Source organism: Ceratotherium simum, chromosome 5, assembly GCF_057802395.1.
Source record: "Ceratotherium simum simum isolate JZ-2026a chromosome 5, ASM5780239v1, whole genome shotgun sequence".
NCBI classification, from domain to species: Eukaryota; Metazoa; Chordata; class Mammalia; order Perissodactyla; family Rhinocerotidae; genus Ceratotherium; species Ceratotherium simum.
In genome coordinates, this window is record NC_141904.1 from 3798736 (window position 1) to 3817993 (window position 19258).

General features: G+C 40.7%; 1 protein-coding gene across 11 annotated transcripts in view; it reads right to left on the reverse strand.

Moving 5' to 3' along the window:
• MED12L (mediator complex subunit 12L) overlaps positions 1–19258 on the reverse strand; it is a 320889-nt gene that overhangs the window by 11153 nt on the left and 290478 nt on the right. For all 11 annotated transcript variants that reach the window (XM_087430389.1, XM_087430382.1, XM_087430388.1 and 8 more), the window contains 4 exons: positions 13113–13202; positions 10934–11163; positions 8820–8976; positions 6014–6094 (listed from right to left, as the gene is read on the reverse strand). In XM_087430389.1, coding sequence (XP_087286515.1) covers positions 6014–6094; positions 8820–8976; positions 10934–11163; positions 13113–13202 — 558 coding nt within the window. The remainder of the gene's footprint in view (positions 1–6013; positions 6095–8819; positions 8977–10933; positions 11164–13112; positions 13203–19258) is intronic.

Sequence of the window (19258 nt, forward strand, 5' to 3'; positions counted from 1 at the left end):
CCAAGGATCAATCACTATAAAAGGCCAACGTTTTAAAGCTTTCTATGAGCATGCTTTCCAGGTCACACGACTAGGACAGTCTGACCTTAAGATGAAAAGAAATGACACAGCAGGATGGAGTAAACGTTATTTTCTTAAAAGCTGGAAGCAGTTTTAAAGAAAAGATCACAGCCTGTTAACATATTTAGTTAATTTAATCATAACTCATAAGCTTTAAAAGTATTTTTCAAGTCAAGAACTATAATTTAAACCAAATAGAATTTTCTGGCGAGGTCACCCAGTATTTCTTTCCAGATGTTCTCCCTTCACAGAACAGGAACGTAAGTGAGCAAATGATGACACCGGCATTGATAATAAGCTGACACCAGATTTAATTTGTAAGCACGGCTTTTCTTACACTTTCTTGCTCTCTTCACAGAAAAGCTCTGTTTTCTGATAACACTTTCTGAAAGAGCCCCAATCTCTGTTCTAAGTTAGTGCTGACTCCTAGGTGCACTTTTCATAGCAATGACCAACCTGCCCAGGTGGGTGTTGACGATCGTCGTCCCACATGTCCCAGCTGCTGCTGTCAACAAGGAGACAGACCGACCATAGATCAGTCAAAGAGCAGGGAGTCAAATCCTATGACTCTCAAGGTCCACTGCGACCGACCTCCTCCATCAAGGCTTCCCAAACTCCTCACTGTCTCCTTGACCTGTTACAGGTGGAATTATGTTCCCCCACAAAGACACGATGGCGTCCTAACCCTCTGTACCTCAGAATGCAATCTCATTTGGCGACAGGGTCTTTACAGAGGCAATCCAGTTCAAGTGAGGCCCTTAGGGTGGGACCTGATCCAACAGGACTGGTGTCCTTACAGAAAGGGGAAATTTGGACAAGCACACACGTGGTGAGCACGCCAAGAGAGACTGGGGTGATGTTCCTACAAGCCAAGGAACACCAAAGACGGGCAGTAACCACCAGAAGCCGGGAGAGGGTGAGGGAGTGGCGTGGGGCATGGGGCACACTCCGCTCTCATGGCCTCAGAAGGAAGCACCTCTGATGACACCCAGATCTTGGACCTGTCCTCCAGAACTGTGAGACTACACCTTTGTTAGCAGCCCCAGCACACTAACGCGGCCTCTCCGGCTCCTCTCTTCCCTCCGCGGGCAGCGCGGCCCTGCACCGGCTCCTGTGACTCCACACGGCGCGGTGGCGGGGCAGTCCTCTCCGGGGGACTCCGCGACCCCGCAGAGCGCCGTGTCTCCAGCGCACGGCCTGCCGGAGCTCTGGCTTCACCAGGCGAAGCGCGCGCCACCGGAGAGCGCCAGGGCGGCGGCTGTGTGGAGGACCACCCTCCCGCCCCCCGAGACCACAGGAGTCAGAACAGAGCGAGTCAGAGCAGCTTCTCCTCTGCAGCCGGCCTACCCTGCGCCCTAGCCGGGCAAAAAGCAAGGATGGACGGACACTGGCCAGTAAGGAGAACTGGACCTGCCGGAGACGTTGATGATAAATATACATAAAGACGTTTATAAGGCATATAACAAATCTTAGTGGAACTAATCAGAAAAGGAACACTACTGAAAGATAAAAATAGCAAATTTTTCTTAACACTGCTGAGGCTTTGCGCTACCGCTGTCCTGAGAGACACAATGTGAGGCACCTTTTTCCTTATACTTCTACTTTCTTTTACTGTGAGAAGACCAACAAATGAGGAATACAACATATATCAAAACATCCCTAGAAGCCCTGATTTGAAACCGGAAACAACCTAAATGCTCAACAGGAGGTGATGGTCAAGCAGACGCCAGCAGAGCGATACGGCGGGCTGATGCACCGCTGCTTAAAATCGCTGCTTAAAATCACAAACCCTGGTGGCAATATCGATGAACCTGAGAGTGTTGTCAACAACTGTGCTAGAAAAACGTAATATGATGTGAAAATCCAAGACGATTGACCATCCCCACAACTTCCAATGCTGGAATTATCTGAAATCTACCCAAGTGACATTTTAAATTTCCTAGCCCATCCTAAGCCTTAAGACATATACACTATTTGTGCCTTTGTACAAATAATCGCTGCCTAGATTATATATAGTGTTCCGAACATCAAAATAAGATGCTGTGCTTCTCAAGGTAGCTATTAAAAAGACTTCAACTTAAAAGAAAAAAAAAAGCCATAAAAAGCCTACTGTGGATTTTACTCTCCATTAAGATTGCTGTAATGCAGATTTCTGTTTCTCTGGAATTACTTTCCTATGAACACAACAGGGAAAAATCCTGTGCCATGTTCTGACTGACCTGCTTAATCCTTGGGGTGGAAGTATTTTAAGCCAGGGAATGAAATACAACCAACTGCATTAAAAACTTGCAGTACTGTCTTAGAAGTCAAAATTGAATAAATTTGATATATATTCTTTACACAGTTAATTTATTAAGTATTTATGAAAATATTAGATGAGTAGAAAGATATTAAGTTCCTTTGTATTAGAAATGCTTTAATTCTGGTGGCACATGGGATAGAGTCTCCTCTCAATGTTGTATCAGCTGATCCTCTGCCTCAAATTATAATGAAGTTTCAAGACAGTTTCCACCCCTGCCCTATAAATTTAACTCTGTGACAGAATCAAATGTTTATTTTTTTACCCTACCCAAAATAACTGTTACATTTCAGGCAGTTGATATTAATATCCAGCTATGTTTATGTAGCATCATTCTCTAAGAATAAAACTGATTTTATACCCTTAACATTTTATATATTTACTACATATTACATTATAAACCAACTAAAATAATGTTTAACAATCAGTGAAGGCCAAAGAGAAAAACTAATGAAGATACTGTTAATGTCTGCTTAACTGCAGATGTAATCCAATTCAAGTTTTTTTGTTGAAATTATTAACTATTTTATAAGGACATGTGCCCACAAATTAAAGTCAACATTTCTGAAATGTAAAACTCACACAGTCTTAGGATGGCAGTTATACACCTGTTGTGATTAAATATATAGATTTTAAATACATAGAAAAAATGCAAAGATTAATATAAATAAATTGAAATATATAGGGTCAGTGTATGTATAGATTTTCTTATTATTTATGAGCCACATATATACATATTTCATATATATTTATTTACATATATGAATCAAAGGTTAAGAAACACCTAAAAACATACAATACCATACTATTGTAAAAGTAACTGAAGCAGTCCTGCATTTAATGTTTGCTCTTTTGTTCAAGTAGGATCATGTAACCATTTCCTTCATAGCAATGGCTAGCCAAAGAAATTACAATTCTCAAATTAATGGCTTCCTTATAATTGTTAGTCAAGTGCTCATTTACGAATATGCATAAAATCTCTGAAAAGTACAGTACAGTTATTTCTCCCAGTTCTTTACATAATCCTCTGCTGCTAACATGAGCTTTACAGCATAAGAAGGCTTTGTTTTAAACTAGAAAGGAAAAAAGGCTCAGGATTTGCCAGATCAACATCAAATATTCCAAACACTAACCGTGACAATCTGTTGGTACGTTATCATTTATTTCTTGGCTTTCTGTCAGAATACCACCATCTCGTTTCTTGTATATAGAAACAAAAGAGCAGGGCCACTGTAAGCTTTTTACTGCCTCACATCATAATATACCTAGTGGAAAGTGAACCTTTAAGATGCCAAATTTAACCTAATTGACGCCATATGCAACCACAGAATACTGGGCCAAGTTACAGAAAGAAGTAAACTCTTTCCGGTAGTCACAAGTTTCATAATCAAAGAGTCACATGTTCCGCTTCCCACTTAAAACATAACTGGGGGAGAAACAGGAAAATGAGGAAGAAAGGAAAGCTCGTCCTTAAAATAGAATACCAACTGCTAAATGCAGAAAACATAGGGTCAGCAAATCATCATTTTTCCACTACCACGGTAAAAATGGATTTAGGCAAGAATAACCTAATAGATGCTAACACTAGTGGGTAAAGGTTTGATGAGTAAAGGGGCAGTTAGATTGTATCAAACTATCCCCATGAATTACTTATTAATTACAAAAAGAAAATCAATAACTGTACAGTGGAGAAACCTATCCTATCACTTAAGGATCCTGAAGTAATATCACCAACACTGGATATCCTAATGTGACACACTGAGAAAGACACAGCACCTCCGTGATACTCCTGCCAAAAACGCACAAGCTGAATCTAATCACGAGGGAACGTCAGACAAACCGAGTAACATTCCACAAAATCCTCTACACCTCAAAGATGTCAACATCGTAAAGACAAAACAAACAAAGAAAAGGCACAGAATTGTCCCAGATGCGTAAAAACACAGGAAAGCTGAATGCGAAGTATGATCCTAGACTGGGGAAGAAAACCTGCAGAAAGGGACAGTATTGGTGCGACTAGCACAATTTGCAAAAGATGTACAGATTGTAGCACTGTATTAATGTGCAACTTCCTGATTTTAATAAGTGTGCCAAGTTTTTGTAAGAGAATACCCTTGTTCTTGAAAAAATACAAGTATGTGGAGTAAAGGGCGATGACTCTGCAACTTACTCATATGTGCAGGTCAGGAAAACAGTGGATGTGTGTGTGTGTGTGTGTGTGTGTGTGTGTGTGTGTGGAGAGAGAATAATAAAGCAAATGTGGCAAAATGTTAACTGGTGAATCTGGATAAAAGGTTTAGGGCAATTCTTTGCATTATTCTTGCAACTCTTCCCTTACTTTGCAATTATTTCAAAACACGAAGTTGTGTCTTGTTCTTAGGTGAGACGTGTGGGTCAGCTAGCAGTACCCCCTCCCAAGGTGTCCCTTCCACATGTGTCAGTCAGCCAGTCCCTGCTAAGACTCCTCTGTTGATCAAGACAGCAGGCAGTCTGTGAATATTTACATATTTTCTTCACTTGAAAAAGGATTTTTTAAGGTGGATTGCAATAAATGTCACAGATGCATTAAAAACAAAAACAAAACCAGAGCTAAACAAACCAGAACCATGATCAAGAAGAATTTCCTTACACATGGAGATCAAACTGGCCAAGGCAGAGGCTTGTGAAGTGTACTGGAGATGTCCTGCTCAGTTGACTATGTCCCATTAGCAGTCGTATTTGGGACTCTGCCACCGAACTCTACTCTGACCCCTCCTACTGTACTACAGCCCACGTTGTCCCCTCTTACTACAAGTTGTGAAACCATCCCTCTTTCAAATCCTGTCCTGAAGAGTCTACACCAGAGCTTCCCCAAGTGCGAGACACGTGCGGTGGCCAGCTCGTCTCGGGTAGTACTCACTGAGCAACCTTCAGGGCAAGCATTTATTTTTACAGATATTTCCAATGTGCAGCAAGTGATGTGACCACTGATGGTAGTGACAAAATGCTCCTTTTTAGAATACGTTTATTTAAGTAAACAGAAAGAGAGGCAATTTAAAGAAAAATAGTAAGTAAATAATAAAGCAGAAATATGGCCGCTGCAAAAGGAAAGGCTGTTGTCCATCACCGAGTCTTAGAAAACGCTGATGGACGCTACACATACAAGGGTTCAAAGCCAGAGAGGTGGACTGTACAACTATGAATTGTGTGAAAATTTTCGCAGCAAATGCTAACTGGCTGAAATCCGTGTTTCTTTTACATCAGTAAAGATAACATGTTAGAAAGCACTCTCACGGTTTTCTGAGATTATAGTAAAAATTCAAAGTAAAGTTAGATAATCTTATAAACATATCTTTATAGTAAACTATGATTTTAACATTGTTTAGAAAAAACTTGGTGTCTGAATATAAATATTTTAAGTCCACAGAAAAGTCTGAAAAAATGTGAAGAGGAAAAATGGTATAACCTACTGAACGCCAAATATTTATTTATACATTTCTATAAATAAATATACAGACTACAACAACACAATCCTACTCTGATAAGGTTCTGGGGAAAAACTGCTAGGGTATCTTTAGGCTATTTCAATTTTTAACAATCTTATGAGACATGGAAGATGCCACCTGCCTTTTAAAGAGAAATGCCCACGTTTGATTCCCAAACCCCAGGCCTTACCAAAGGCTGCTGGGGCTGCATCGCCTGGAGACTGAGGGTCTGACTCTGCTGGGGCTGGGGCGGCTGCTGGGGCTGCTGCATCTAGAAAGAAAGAAAGGATCATACACTTAAGCGCAGGGGCTAATATCATGCCCACCTTCTCCCCCGTATACCTTTGATTTAATTATTTTGTGGCAACAGAATAATATACATCTGCCTCCTCCATCTTTGCCTTGCCAAACACTGTGCATCTTTCAAGGGCAAGACCAAATTCTGCTCCTCCAGGAAGCCTTCTTGGACCCCTCCAACCCCGAGGATCTCTTCCACGGGTAGTCACAGCGTTCACTGTTGACACTGACCCACATCCTTTGTACTTAGTGTTTTAACTCCTTCCACGTCATTTTTCTCCCACATGTTTTATGCTACCTTATACTACCAGGTTACACAAAGGCTGCTCGGTAGTTATCTTCTCTTCCCTATGACATCTGCAGGGACTCTTGAAGGGTAGATTTTTTTTTTTTTTTAAAGAAAGATGAAGATGAAGAGGAAGAGGAGAGGGAGGAGGAGCTGTTCTTGAACAACTCCTGAGATTAGACTTTTTTTAAAGGAAGATGTAGATGTGGGAAGTTCTGGTATAAATTACCAGCATAAAATCATAAATTTTGTCTGTGACAGAGTTGGCTCGAATACATAGCTCTTGGAAAATACTTCCAAATCACAGAAGAAACAGACTAGACATCCACCAGGGGGAACAGAGAGGAAAATATTATTAGGTAGTTTGTCTCAAAGACCTTTAAAGTTTCCTCCACTCATACCCTTCATCTTGATGATGACGGCGCCAGACTACTTTTCATTCTTTGCATTTTCCAACCTGGTTTGCACACTATCCCCTATTTGTCTTCTTTAGGGCAAGGTAATAAATAGCTCTTGCCAGATGGCATTTCTCACTAAGTGACAATGCTCATGGATATGGAATCCTAGCAGAGGGCTGGGCAGGGTCACTCCCAACGTGAATAATGCAAGTTAGACCAGAAGCACGGTGCTTGCAGTATGAACCCAATTCTCCATTTGGCTCTGTGAACTCTTTTAGGGAAAATCAACCCACTTTCATAATTATTAGTTTGTTCCTTTAAGGACATAGTCAATCACAAAAAAAGGAGTAAGTGTAATCCTCATGCAGAAGTAAATCACTTTTCTTTATCTCTAGGGAACGTGTTGCTAATGAAAAAATTAACAGGAGGACATATTATGTTAATCGGGACAAAAAGTACATATTAACCAATAAGGAAGGCTTTCCAAATTTGCAGCCTTAAAAAACACCAGTGTAAGACAGGAAGCGGTAAATAAATAATGTAATAACTTCCCTCAATGATTTGGAAATGACAAATATTAAAACAGAGGGAACTATAAATATCAATCCTAAAAAGTTTTGAAATATCCTCAGAACTTGGAAGAAAATCATTTTAAGAATATCACTATGATTATTAATAGTCATCTTAATGGTAATAGTAACAGCATTACTGCCCAACGAGGGCTTTACTTGCATTTTCACATTTAATTCTCACTACATATTGAAGAGGTAAGTACTCTAATTATTTCCATCTTACTTACGAGGATACGGGGATTTCACCACGTTGGAGATAACCTCTCTACAATGAGTGCAACTGGACGTGGGTAGGCCACACTCCCCCAAACCAGTTACCATATGTTATCAACTTGGTGATACAACTTTCCACACTTTAACAGGTGAAAACTGGGATGCAGCTAGGGCATCTTACAATTGTGAAGCCTGGTTCTAGAGGATTTGTACTGGCATCTATCTGTCCCCTGGGGGCACTGCCAACCAGAATTTTTTGGTTCACAATGAATTCAAACCTCAAATCCATTTGAGCTTGTGGTTCGTGGTCTCAGGGGAGGTATTTCTTCTTCCCTCATCCAGTGTCAAGATTGAGACACGCAGGTTCCTTTACTGTCCCTTTCATGACAGGTTTATAGAAATACTGACCTTACCCTAAGAGAATAACCCAGCTCTACTAGAGCCCCCATTTTTGGTGCTATTTTTTTTTTCTCTCTCAGTAATACATAAAATAACACTGCATCTCTAGGTGGACTGCTGATAAGATTAGAGTCCACTGTACAGACTCATCAGGCAATCTCCAACCCAATAACATAGGACAAGCTTGCGAACAATGAAGATAAAGGCAACAGGTAAATGTAATAGCTGATATTTCCTAAATGAGGAAGTTAGAAGCAAGAATGTGTCAAGGGGAGGAATCGTACATAGGAAACTCAACTATTTCTACCCAGTAGTTGAAGGATAGCTCTGTGGATTCTAACAGAGACAAGATGAAATATCCCTTTGAAATATCCTACCTATGTAACTCCAACTTCACAGCCTAATCAGAGCAGAGGTGTTACTCAAACTTTTTTGGATTACAAACCCCTCTAGGAATCTGATGAAAGCTCTAGACAGCTCAATTTTATTTTTTCTAAAAAAACACATATAAGAAATTTTGCAATTTGAAATCACATGGCCTCTAGGTTCAATAGTGACTGCGTAAGGTGAAACTGATTGTTAAAATAAAGGCACCCAGCTATCCTCCCGAACCTCTGTGAAAGAGGAAGGATGCTGTGCAAAGTGCACTCTCCTGCCCATGACCTAGCAGATGCACAGTCAAAGGAAGACCCTTGTCAAGTTGGAACTAAGTTGCACCAGTTTGGCTCCTAGTGTCAAATACACAGGATTCCTTAGAACTTGGCAATTAAATGAAGTGCCTGTCATTTCCTATGACTGCTGACGAGTTGCCCTCACCTCCCAGCCCCGTACCTGGAGGAGCCTCTGCTGCTGTCGAACCTGCGGCTGCCTGGCTCTCATCGGGTCCTGGGGCAGGGGCACCGAGGGAAGGTTTGGGTGTGTGGAAGTCAACACCGCATCCATGCCTCCGCCCACCAGGGGGCTCTGCTGAAGGGACTGATGATTCAGTCTGGTAAAGAAGAACGCAACCTGATTTCAGGCCCAAGTGTGCTGTCAGATCTGTAATCGGCGCCACTAGCACACTGCACATCTGCACAGAGAAACGACTGTGTTCATAATTACTTACACAATTCAAGTGCACTAAAGGCCAGTGGTCCAGACAACCTAGATTCCCAGGGACAGATGGATCACTTGGAAAAGGACATCAAGCACACCTACCACTTAAGACAAAACCGCAACCATGCACAAATCACTTTTTAAAAACTTTTAATAGTTTTTAATAATAAGTGACATTAACTGAGCATTTTACTCTGTGGTAAAAGTCTGAAATGTGTTGTTTCATTTACTCCCCACAGCAGCACTTTGAGGTCAGCAGTTTCGTTCTCCCCAATTTAAAAATGAGAAAACAGGGCCGGCCCCGTGGCTTAGCGGTTAAGTATGCGCGCTCCGCTGCTGGCGGCCCGGGTTCAGATCCCGGGCGCGCACCGACGCACTGCTTCTCCGGCCATGCTGAGGCGGCGTCCCACATACGGCAGCAACTAGAAGGATGTGCAACTATGACATACAACTATCTACTGGGGCTTTGGGGAAAAAAAGGAGGAGGATTGGCAATGGATGTTAGCTCAGAGCTGGTCTTCCTCAGCAAAAAGAGGAGGATTAGCACGGATGTTAGCTCAGGGCTGATCTTCCTCACCAAAAAAAAAAAAAAAAAAAGAGAGAGAGAGAAAACAGCCAGAGAAATAACTTCCTAAAGTTATTCAGATAGCAAATGGCACAGGCGGGATTTAAATCCAGAATTTAGGGCTCTAAAGTTCTTAGGTAACATGCTGCTATGCTTCCACTTACTAGAAAACTAATAAAGATGATGCATGTTTTCCAAATTTATTTATTTTCCCAAATACCATCAACCTTGCCCACTTTCCAAACGTGATAACTTAGAGCTGACGTGGAGCCAGATGACGACACGTGGAGCTTGGCTGCTGTCTGCGAAAGTACATGATTGTGTATGAAACAATTCTTCTAGATCAGTGCCATCCAACAGGACTTTCTACAATGACCGAAATGTTCTACATCTGTGCTGTCCAATAAGATAGCCACTGGCCACTAGGACCAGCTACATAATTTTTGGGTCTCAGTGCAAAACAAAACGGCAGGCGTTCCTAATCAAAGATGAGTAAGAATTTCAAGAGGGTGACAGTAGGGCATTAAACCAAGCACAGAGCCCTTCTACACACAGCGGCCCATGTCCCTGCACAGGTGGCATACCTTTAATGCTGGCCCTGCTGGCTACACATGGCTACTGAACACTAGAAATGTGACAATTGTGACCAAGGAACTAAATTCTTAATTTAACTTGAATTAGCCTACATTTAAATATCCACATGTGGCTGGCGGCTACTATAATGGACAGTGCAGATATACACCATGTCTAATGGATCTGAGTAAAGCAAGAACTGAAAAAAAGACTTTCACGACCCTGTTTTGCCAACCATCCCTGAAGCGAAAAAGGTAGAAGCTAAGATTTAAGAAAACGCTTATGGGCACCATGCACAATAAGTATTGCAATCACAGACTTGATGGCTCTGATCAACATAATTCTAGTAAGGCATTGCTAACAATAATCAACATTTTTTATCTTAGATATTTTTAGCCAAAAAACTTTTTTAAAAGAGGGGGGAAAAAAGGACACTGGAGCTAACATAGTGGGTGTCATCTAAAAATATTACACCCATGCTATGGAAGATGGGAATCAAAGTACAGGGGCCTTGAATGAACTCAACAAGATGGAGCACTGCTTATCCTGAATCTCTATCAGGATGCGCCTACCAATGAGACAACAGAATGCAAATTACATGCAAATACGTAAGCTCATAAAGACAACATGTAGCACCACACCCTAGAAGAAGCATAAGAAAGGTAAGGGTTTGAGGGTCTACCACTGCCATCATTATCTCCACAAGCGTCACCTCTGAGAGCCGGCTAAGGGCTGCAGGTACGGCGACGCCTGCTGCTGGACATAGCCACTGGGCTGCTGCTGCATCTGTCGGAGTCTTTCCATGAGCGCCGGGTTGGAATGTGCGGCTGGATAGGTTCTGGAGTTATAGGTGGGGGACAGGACCACACTGCCAGCCTGCTGCTGCGGGGTCTGCTGCAAAGGCATCTGTGTTCCGTACATCGTATAGCCCTGGGGCATGGTCTGCAGGCAGACACAAGGAACGAAGTCAACGTTTCCATTTACCACCAGCTTTCCCATTATTAACATACATGGGGCAAAGACAAACCCAGGAGCAGCCTCCTAAAATTCACTGTTTTCAAATGCTCTTATGACTCAAAATACGAGGAGGACTATTGTGGAGGCAGAGAGGCTAGCCAAAAAGCTACAGAATGAACTGGTTGTATATAATGATTCGCCAGAAAATGCAATTAAAAAAAAAAATGAATTCTCACTTGGTTAGGAGATTAGTTTTATGATCAGTTGCTTATTTTGAGGGAAGGAAGAGTATGTTTCCGTACAGAAATAATCAGGAGGGGCCAGCCCAGTGGCGCAACCGGGTTAAGCGTGCGTGCTCCGCTGCGGCAGCCCGGAGTTCGCAGGTTCGGATCCCGGGCGCGCACCAACGCATCGCTTGTTAAGCCATGCTGTGGCGGCATCCCATATAAAGTAGAGGAAGACGGGCACGGGTGTTAGCCTAGGGCCAGTCTTCCTCAGCAAAAAAAAAAAAAAGAGGATTGGCATCGGATGTTAGCTCAGGGCTGGTCTTCCTCACAAAAAAAAAAAAAAGAAATAATCAGGCAAGCATCAATACCTTTATTGCACAGATGACAGATGACATCAATGTTTAACAGATCCCAAGCATCATCAATGTCATTTCCAAAATGAGTCAGATCAGCTACCCATGCTCAACGTAAATTAAAACAATGGAGTACACTTTACTAACATATGACTACACCTCCTCGGAGCTGATGAATGTGCTATAGCAACTAACCAGTTACAAAAAAAGACCCAATTGATACCTTAACCAGAGAGCAAGGGTGTAATCGGTGACTATTCAATACCCTCTAGTCCTGGTGGGACCATAGCCCACTTCAGCACTCCACCAATACTCTGAACACTTAATTTTTCCATTCAATATTAATATATGAGTGCCTGTTTCTCTAAATCTTGATACCTAATGTAAATGAAAAACCTGAGGTTCTGCTGGATCACTACCTACAATTGATAGAACAGAATGCTGATTAAAGTAGAAGAGAACTGCTCTCCAAATCCCCAAAGCACCATATTTTAATGTAGCTGAACAGCTCTGACTTGGAAGACAGAGCAGTGCAAGGGAGCTCCCAGCAGGCAGCGTGAATGGATCCAGGCTGAAGGGCTCAGTGCCTGTGGAGGCCACCTCGGCTCTCCCTTCAGGGTAGACAAAGTAGGAGCTGCCAGACCCAACTAGTAATCTCAGCAATACCCCCAGGCTCCTGATTGTGAGAGGGACAGAGTAAAAGTATATGGATGCAGAAATCGCAGAATTATTCGAAAAACAGCTCAAGATGTGCATTATATTAAGGCAAGTCTATCATTTGTCAAGCAGCTACTCTGTATCTGGTGCCAGGCTAGTTCCACAGGTTGTCTTAAATCCTCACAACGTTCATCTCTGTTTTACAGAGAAGGAAACCAAGGCTCAGAGTAACTTGCAGAGCGTCACACAGCTGGTAAGTGGCCAGGAATTGTGCCAAGGTCTGATTCCAAGGCCAATTATCTCCTTATTGTACCATGACTTCTCTCTGAAGCTATCTTTGAAGACGATAGATTCAATCATGAATTACATCATTGTACATTATAACATAAAATACTTACTCTGGGACTGTTATGCGTTTCAATATCTACTATCAGCATTAATAGAGAGGTTTGAATTTACTTATGTTTTTAATTCAAGAATTTCCTAAAATGTTTTACGCCCTTTAAATTAATCAATCCAGAGACTTATTCAGCAATCACTGGTAATGCTCATTTGAAATGTCAATTATAACCTAGAAGCAGAAGAAGTAACTAACTTCTAGACCCCACAAGGGAGTTGATATCCTATTTACTTGCTTTCTCACTTCAAATAAAGAGCATTAAAACCCCCAGCAGCATCTACAAAGCAAACGTGGTACCTGTGCTTGCTGCAGCCCTGGATACTGGGAGAGCTGAGGGGAGGGCCGCACTTGTGCAGCAAAGAGAGCAGCCTGGTCCCCCGGCTGGCCCTGGAAAACAAAGCCGAGATGCACTCTTGATCATTACAGCAAGGGCTTGATTTGGCTCCTGGCTAAAACCCCAATAACCCATGACACCAAGTCGCACTTATGTGAGTACAGAACTTGCAAACTTCCAACCTGCATTAAATACAATTTCTCATCAATTTCTTATGTGTGTAGAGATTGTTGAACTCATCATTTCTTCCTAAGACGACTATGGATGTCCCCATAAATACAAATACAAATAGACATAAATACAAGCCAAAATAACCAATGGTCTGCTCATCAGAGAGGCTCTGAGACAGCCTTCTTGTACACTCCAGGGCAGTGATTTCACACTGACAGGCTCATGCCTTTCACTCTAGAGGGGCATGAGCGTCTCAGTGTGAAATATGAAACCACCGAGTTGCACCATCCTCTGCCCATAAAAGAAGAGAACAGGTGGTACCTACAAATGGCATATACAAATTTCATGATTTTTTAATGAAGCTTCTTCATAGTGACCTAAAAACTGTCTATTTAGCCATATATTCAAGGGATGAATTGGGACCTTCTATGACTCTAACAATCAATTAGAATATAATTTTAAAAATTTATAAGTTAATAGCAAATATAATTCTAACCAACTACAATATAAAATACAACCAATTAACATCTGTTCACCACTCTTAATTTAATATATGTCCTCGCCTTCAGAAAATACACACAATCATAAGAGCAGCCGTCTCTGCTTCTTGTCTTGCCAGCAGAAGCTATTTCACGGAAGCACCACAGAGAGAGGCCTAGCTTCCGATCGTCCCTAGGGTTTTTTAGGACTTACTAATTATAAAGAATGGGGTTTATTCTAGGATATTTTACTATTGTTGTATACAAAAGATGTCCTCATTTTTAAAAAGTGCTAAATTACAGTCATAGAAAACCACTTTAATGTGCTTGGAAAGTAGTATAGATACTTCCAGCACAGAGAAAGGGACAAACATTTAGCTTAAGAGGAGAACACTAACAATTATGAAGCATCTCTTATATGCTAGGGAAGGGGATTCTTGTTCTTATCCCCATTTCTCACAAGAACTCCACAGGGAGGAGCATCATCCCCATCTTCTTCAGACAGGAAAGGCCAGGCTGAAAGAGCTTAAGGAGCCTAGCCGGCTCGCCCATCTGGACCTGGCTGAGCCAGCATCTGAACTCAGGTGAGTCTGACTCCAAAGCCCAGTGCTCGTTCCATTATGGCGAGGTGTCTCCATATGTGATATGAAGAATGAAAATATAGAAATCCTCATTTGGTGCTTATTCTTCAGGGACACAGCCTCTTAAACTCATCCCAATAAGACATCAAAAGGAGAATCTTTATTAAGACTTGTTAATGAATGAGATATTGAAACCAAATGTATACATCAGACAGTGAAGACCTTTCTCGGATCCCCATATAAAATCACTGAGGGCATATGAGAAACCTCAGCCTCTGCTAAGGTGATTATCCACCCACTCAAGGACCCAACACGAATTTCCCAGATATCTGTATATATAACAGCTTCAACAAGAATCTAACTTTCCAGAACAGGGTACCATGAAGACACACTCACCCTGATTAATCTAAGTGCGATTATATCTCTATTTGCTTGGGTCTAAGTAAAACAGCCCAAACTCCCTCTATGAGAAGCCATGTCACGGCAGCGTGGCAATCTGGAGCCTAAGTATCCAAACGGCTCCTGATCATCCAAACACTATGCCAAGGAGGCATTAAATCAACCAGATCTTTAAGTCCCACTCCTTGAATCAGTGCTCCCTGACAGGGTTGGAAGAGGTCTCTGAAACTTAGTGTGCTTCTTTGTGGGGACAAATATAGGTAAATCATTTTTACAGAAAGGGAAAAAAATGAATATTTATATGTGAGTTAGAATTTTGAGATCCATAAATATGCTACAATATCCCTGCCCTGTTTTGGCTTGGAGGGAAACAAGAAGTAATCTGTGTGTGACGGCTGCATGCAAATGCATAAAACAGATCTTTTCTAACTCTTTGCTCTTCCTTGGTTTATTGACGAACATCATGAAACAAAGTAGGACACACAAGTGGGGGAACCTAGAATACTAATGAGGTAAATGTCTCAGTTCCTGGGAAACACTCTTTTACTGAAAATAACAGTTGAGATCATGGAGACTTAAGAAATGAATTAAAACCTATTCTACATTTAAAAAACTAACAAAATTAACAACCAAGGAAAACACTAACGTTCAAAGAAGCAAGGAGAAAGAGATAAAACATTTCAAATCCACCTTTACCCTCTAAAATTCATGCGTTCTCAGTCAACCATTCTTTGTCTACAGGTAAACTATTTATCTGTGAATATGTGCTCCCCCACCACCAATTTTTCCCGACTTACTACTTAAGCACAGTAGCTAACAATTCAGATATGCAACACCTTCCTGAGAAAACACCTCACCGTGGCTACACTTGCCAAGTGCTCTCTCACAGCTTTATCATCATATGTGGTCCTGAATGAAAAATACCCATCTCTCCCACAAAACTGGAATGGCCTCCTACTTTTCTTTGTTTTCCCAGAATAATGCTAGAAACACATTATTTCAACTTGTAGAAATAGTTCAATTTGTTCAGTAAAGAATGAACGACTGGGGCCGGCCCCATGGCTTAGTGGTTAAGTGCACACGCTCCACTGCTGGTGGTTCCTGTTCGGATCCCGGGTGCGCACCGATGCACCGCTTGTCCGGGCATGCTGTGGTGGTATCCCATATAAAGTAGAGGAAGATGGGCATGGATGTTAGCCCAGGGCCAGTCTTCCTCAGCAAAAAGAGGAGGATAGGCATGGATGTTAGCTCAGGGCTGATCTTTCTCACAAAAAAAAAAAAAAAAAGAAAAAGAAAAGAAAAGAAAAAATGAATGAACGACTAAGAAAAGTTCTTTGGTAACTTGAAAGACTTTACAAATGCTGAACAAGGACCATAACGTGGAAATAAGCCAGGAAACTAAAGATTGGCATTTAGTAGAAGTCTTTTAATGGTGGTGGGGATGGTTTGGCTGCATTAAATCAAAAGGGTCTATATAATGTATCATCCTAAATGGGACAGGCCAGGACAACAGGGGCAAAGTGGGACCATGCCTGGCAAATCGGGACATATGGTCACCTTAAACATAATCCATTTATCTGTGATTTTTTGAAGACTTCCTACACTTCATTTATTTTAATCAGTTCCTAGCACAATGTCTGGCACACAGTCAGTGCTCAACAAACATCTGTGGAGAAAATCTAAGATTTAATTTAGTTTATCTGTTAATCAAGAGTTCCAGAGGTAAATTAGGATTTATATTTCAGCACAAATTAGTTTACCAACTGCTTTCCAATTGCCCCATATTTTTTAGCAACATCTTTTGTTTTGAAAACTCAATTTTAATTTAATTTTACATCCATCATTCTAATGATTTCTTCTTTCTGCTTGCATTAACATCTGGGGAGTAGCTCAATTTCCCCTCTTGCTTTATTCTGCTTAACGGAAACAATTAGAGGCAGCATTAGTTCACATTTTTATGGGTGCAAAAGACAGCTCAGGAGGCTGGTTTTTGATGGAATATTTGTGTCGAGCCAGGTGCCATCTGACTTTGAGCATATCACTGGGAGAGAAAATCAAGACATGTTCGTGACCCAGCTCCAGCTCCCATGGCTCAGGTACTTGACTTACATGTGCTAAGGGAACAAGCCACAGTCAGCCAGGATATTCTGATAATTACATAGAGCCATCTCTACATTGCTACCTGAGGTCATTTCTTACACATGGTCTCTCCAGTTCGTTTTTATGCACTTTGCTTTGGGCTTGCCTCTGTGTACAAAAAATAAATCCATTATATTTTCTAAAATGTCCACTTTCTAAAAACTTCTAAAAAAGCTGTGCTGTTCAATACTGACTCATCCTCTCGGCCTTTACAAGAACAATTCTCTCTCTTACTGCTTTATTTTTAATTAGACAAGTATCTGAACTCAAAGAGATATTGACTCCAAGGCCTTTTGCATAATTTGAAATTAATGCATCCAGTAAGTTAAAAATTTTCAATAAATCATCCTCAAACATAATTTTCATTCTTCTGGGTCTTGTTATCTTCATTAGCAATCACTCCCTCAGTCAACTGAGCAAATGTGAAGACTTCTTTCTAAAGGAGAACTGGATAGACCTCCAATTAGCAGACAGTAAGCATTACAATCAGTGGCACTTCAGGATCAGGAATTTTCTATCCACTCAATACACTAGTAATGATTTTTTAAAATCTCCATTTAGTAATTTTTCAATAGTGTGTAAGGGTCGCAAGCAGAAAGACAAGTTGTACCTGAAAAACCACAGTAACTGCTTCTGAAAACGCTGACTTAGGAATAATAATAAAAGTCACCCAATGAAAATCAGTAGGTAATGGTTCATGAGTCACCTAGCAAAAGGGTTTTATTTGTGACTACTAGTTTGGAAGGTGCTGAGTAATGGCGCCCTAAGCTAAAACAAACACATAACGTGAACCAGAAGTTATGGTCCTCACATCATAATGGTGTATTTTGATTGCAGACAATAGACACAGAGAAAATTTTATATAAGCGGTCCTGTTGACCCGTTATGCTTGATTCTTTTACAAAGCTTTCACATCAAATATAACTTGGTTGGGAATCAATTAACAGTAACATTAACTGCTGGAACAAACTGATTCATTCTAAAATAAACAAACCTCATACAATAATGAACCTTTACAATATGTTCTATTAACATGCCCATAAATGATGAATATAACGATTGGTTGAGTATATACATTCATTAAATTCCTAATATTGGAGAATATTAAAGGAAAATAAGAATGGTGAAAAGGGCAGCAAAGCTATATATACACATTTCCAGTAGTTTGAATGAATATAGAAATCATAGAACCTTTTGACTTTAAATAGTTGACAAAATATTTTGTCTATTTTTATTAAAAAAAAAAAAGTAAAATCAATGACTGATGCAAATTGTTTTCTATCCGAATTACATCTAAACAATAAATGCCCTATAGCAAACATAAGCTATCTCCAAAATATTTTCAAATTTGATAAAGTTTAATTCAAGTTTTTAAATAAATAAAAACCTCAACTGCTCTCTGTATAACACAAAGTGTCAAGAAAAATAGATTCTTTTCAGCAAAGTCTCCAAACTTTTCTTTGCTGAAATAACTATTAAAGAAATTGCCTACATAACAAGTATTTAAATAACCTAAATATTTTCAAAGCTTGAATATGCAGTTAAGGATATTTTCATCAATGTATAGAAAACGTTACCCATTAAATTGGCAGTGAAACAAGTTAACTTACATTCACATCTGAGATGTGTGCTCTTTTTTATTCTAATGCTTCTTGGGTTTATGTTGTGGGTTGGCTACCTGATACAGAAACCTACAAGTAATTTAATGCAAAACATGCATTCTTAGCTAGCCCAGGCAAAGCAGTAGAGGTGAAGTCTTATGACATGCATGCACAAGACCTATGCTCAAAAAAAACATCTTCTCCATACCGGAAAGAAAATAAAGATGATGCGGTCTGTTGAGAATTTAGGAATAGCCAGTGAGTGGGATGTGATGAGAAGGGTATGTTTCATAACCACGGTTTTCATTATCTTGCACTGGCCTATGAGTCAGCATGCCATGCGTTCCTCTATTATGATGTCAGTTACCACAGAGAGAAGCAAGAGCTTAGGAGGAGATGGGTTCAAAACTGGGACTGAGATGAAGGTGCACGAACTGGTCTATGCGCCCAAGCCCAGGCCATGAACGTCCACTGATTTCTACACCATACACACGTATGATGAAAACCATGAGGCAACCAAAGGGGAACACTTTCAGAAATAAATTCCACTAAACGAACATGGTCAATGCATTCATGATTCTGTGTTACAGTCTCAGACATAAACCAAGTGAATAACAGTGAAATGAAGACTGTAATTATTACCAGCTAAAGAAGAATAACTCGCTTCTCATTTTGACGTTCAAAGAGTAATGCTATAAAACTTTACTAAAAAAAAAAAAAAAGAAAGAAAGAAAAAGGA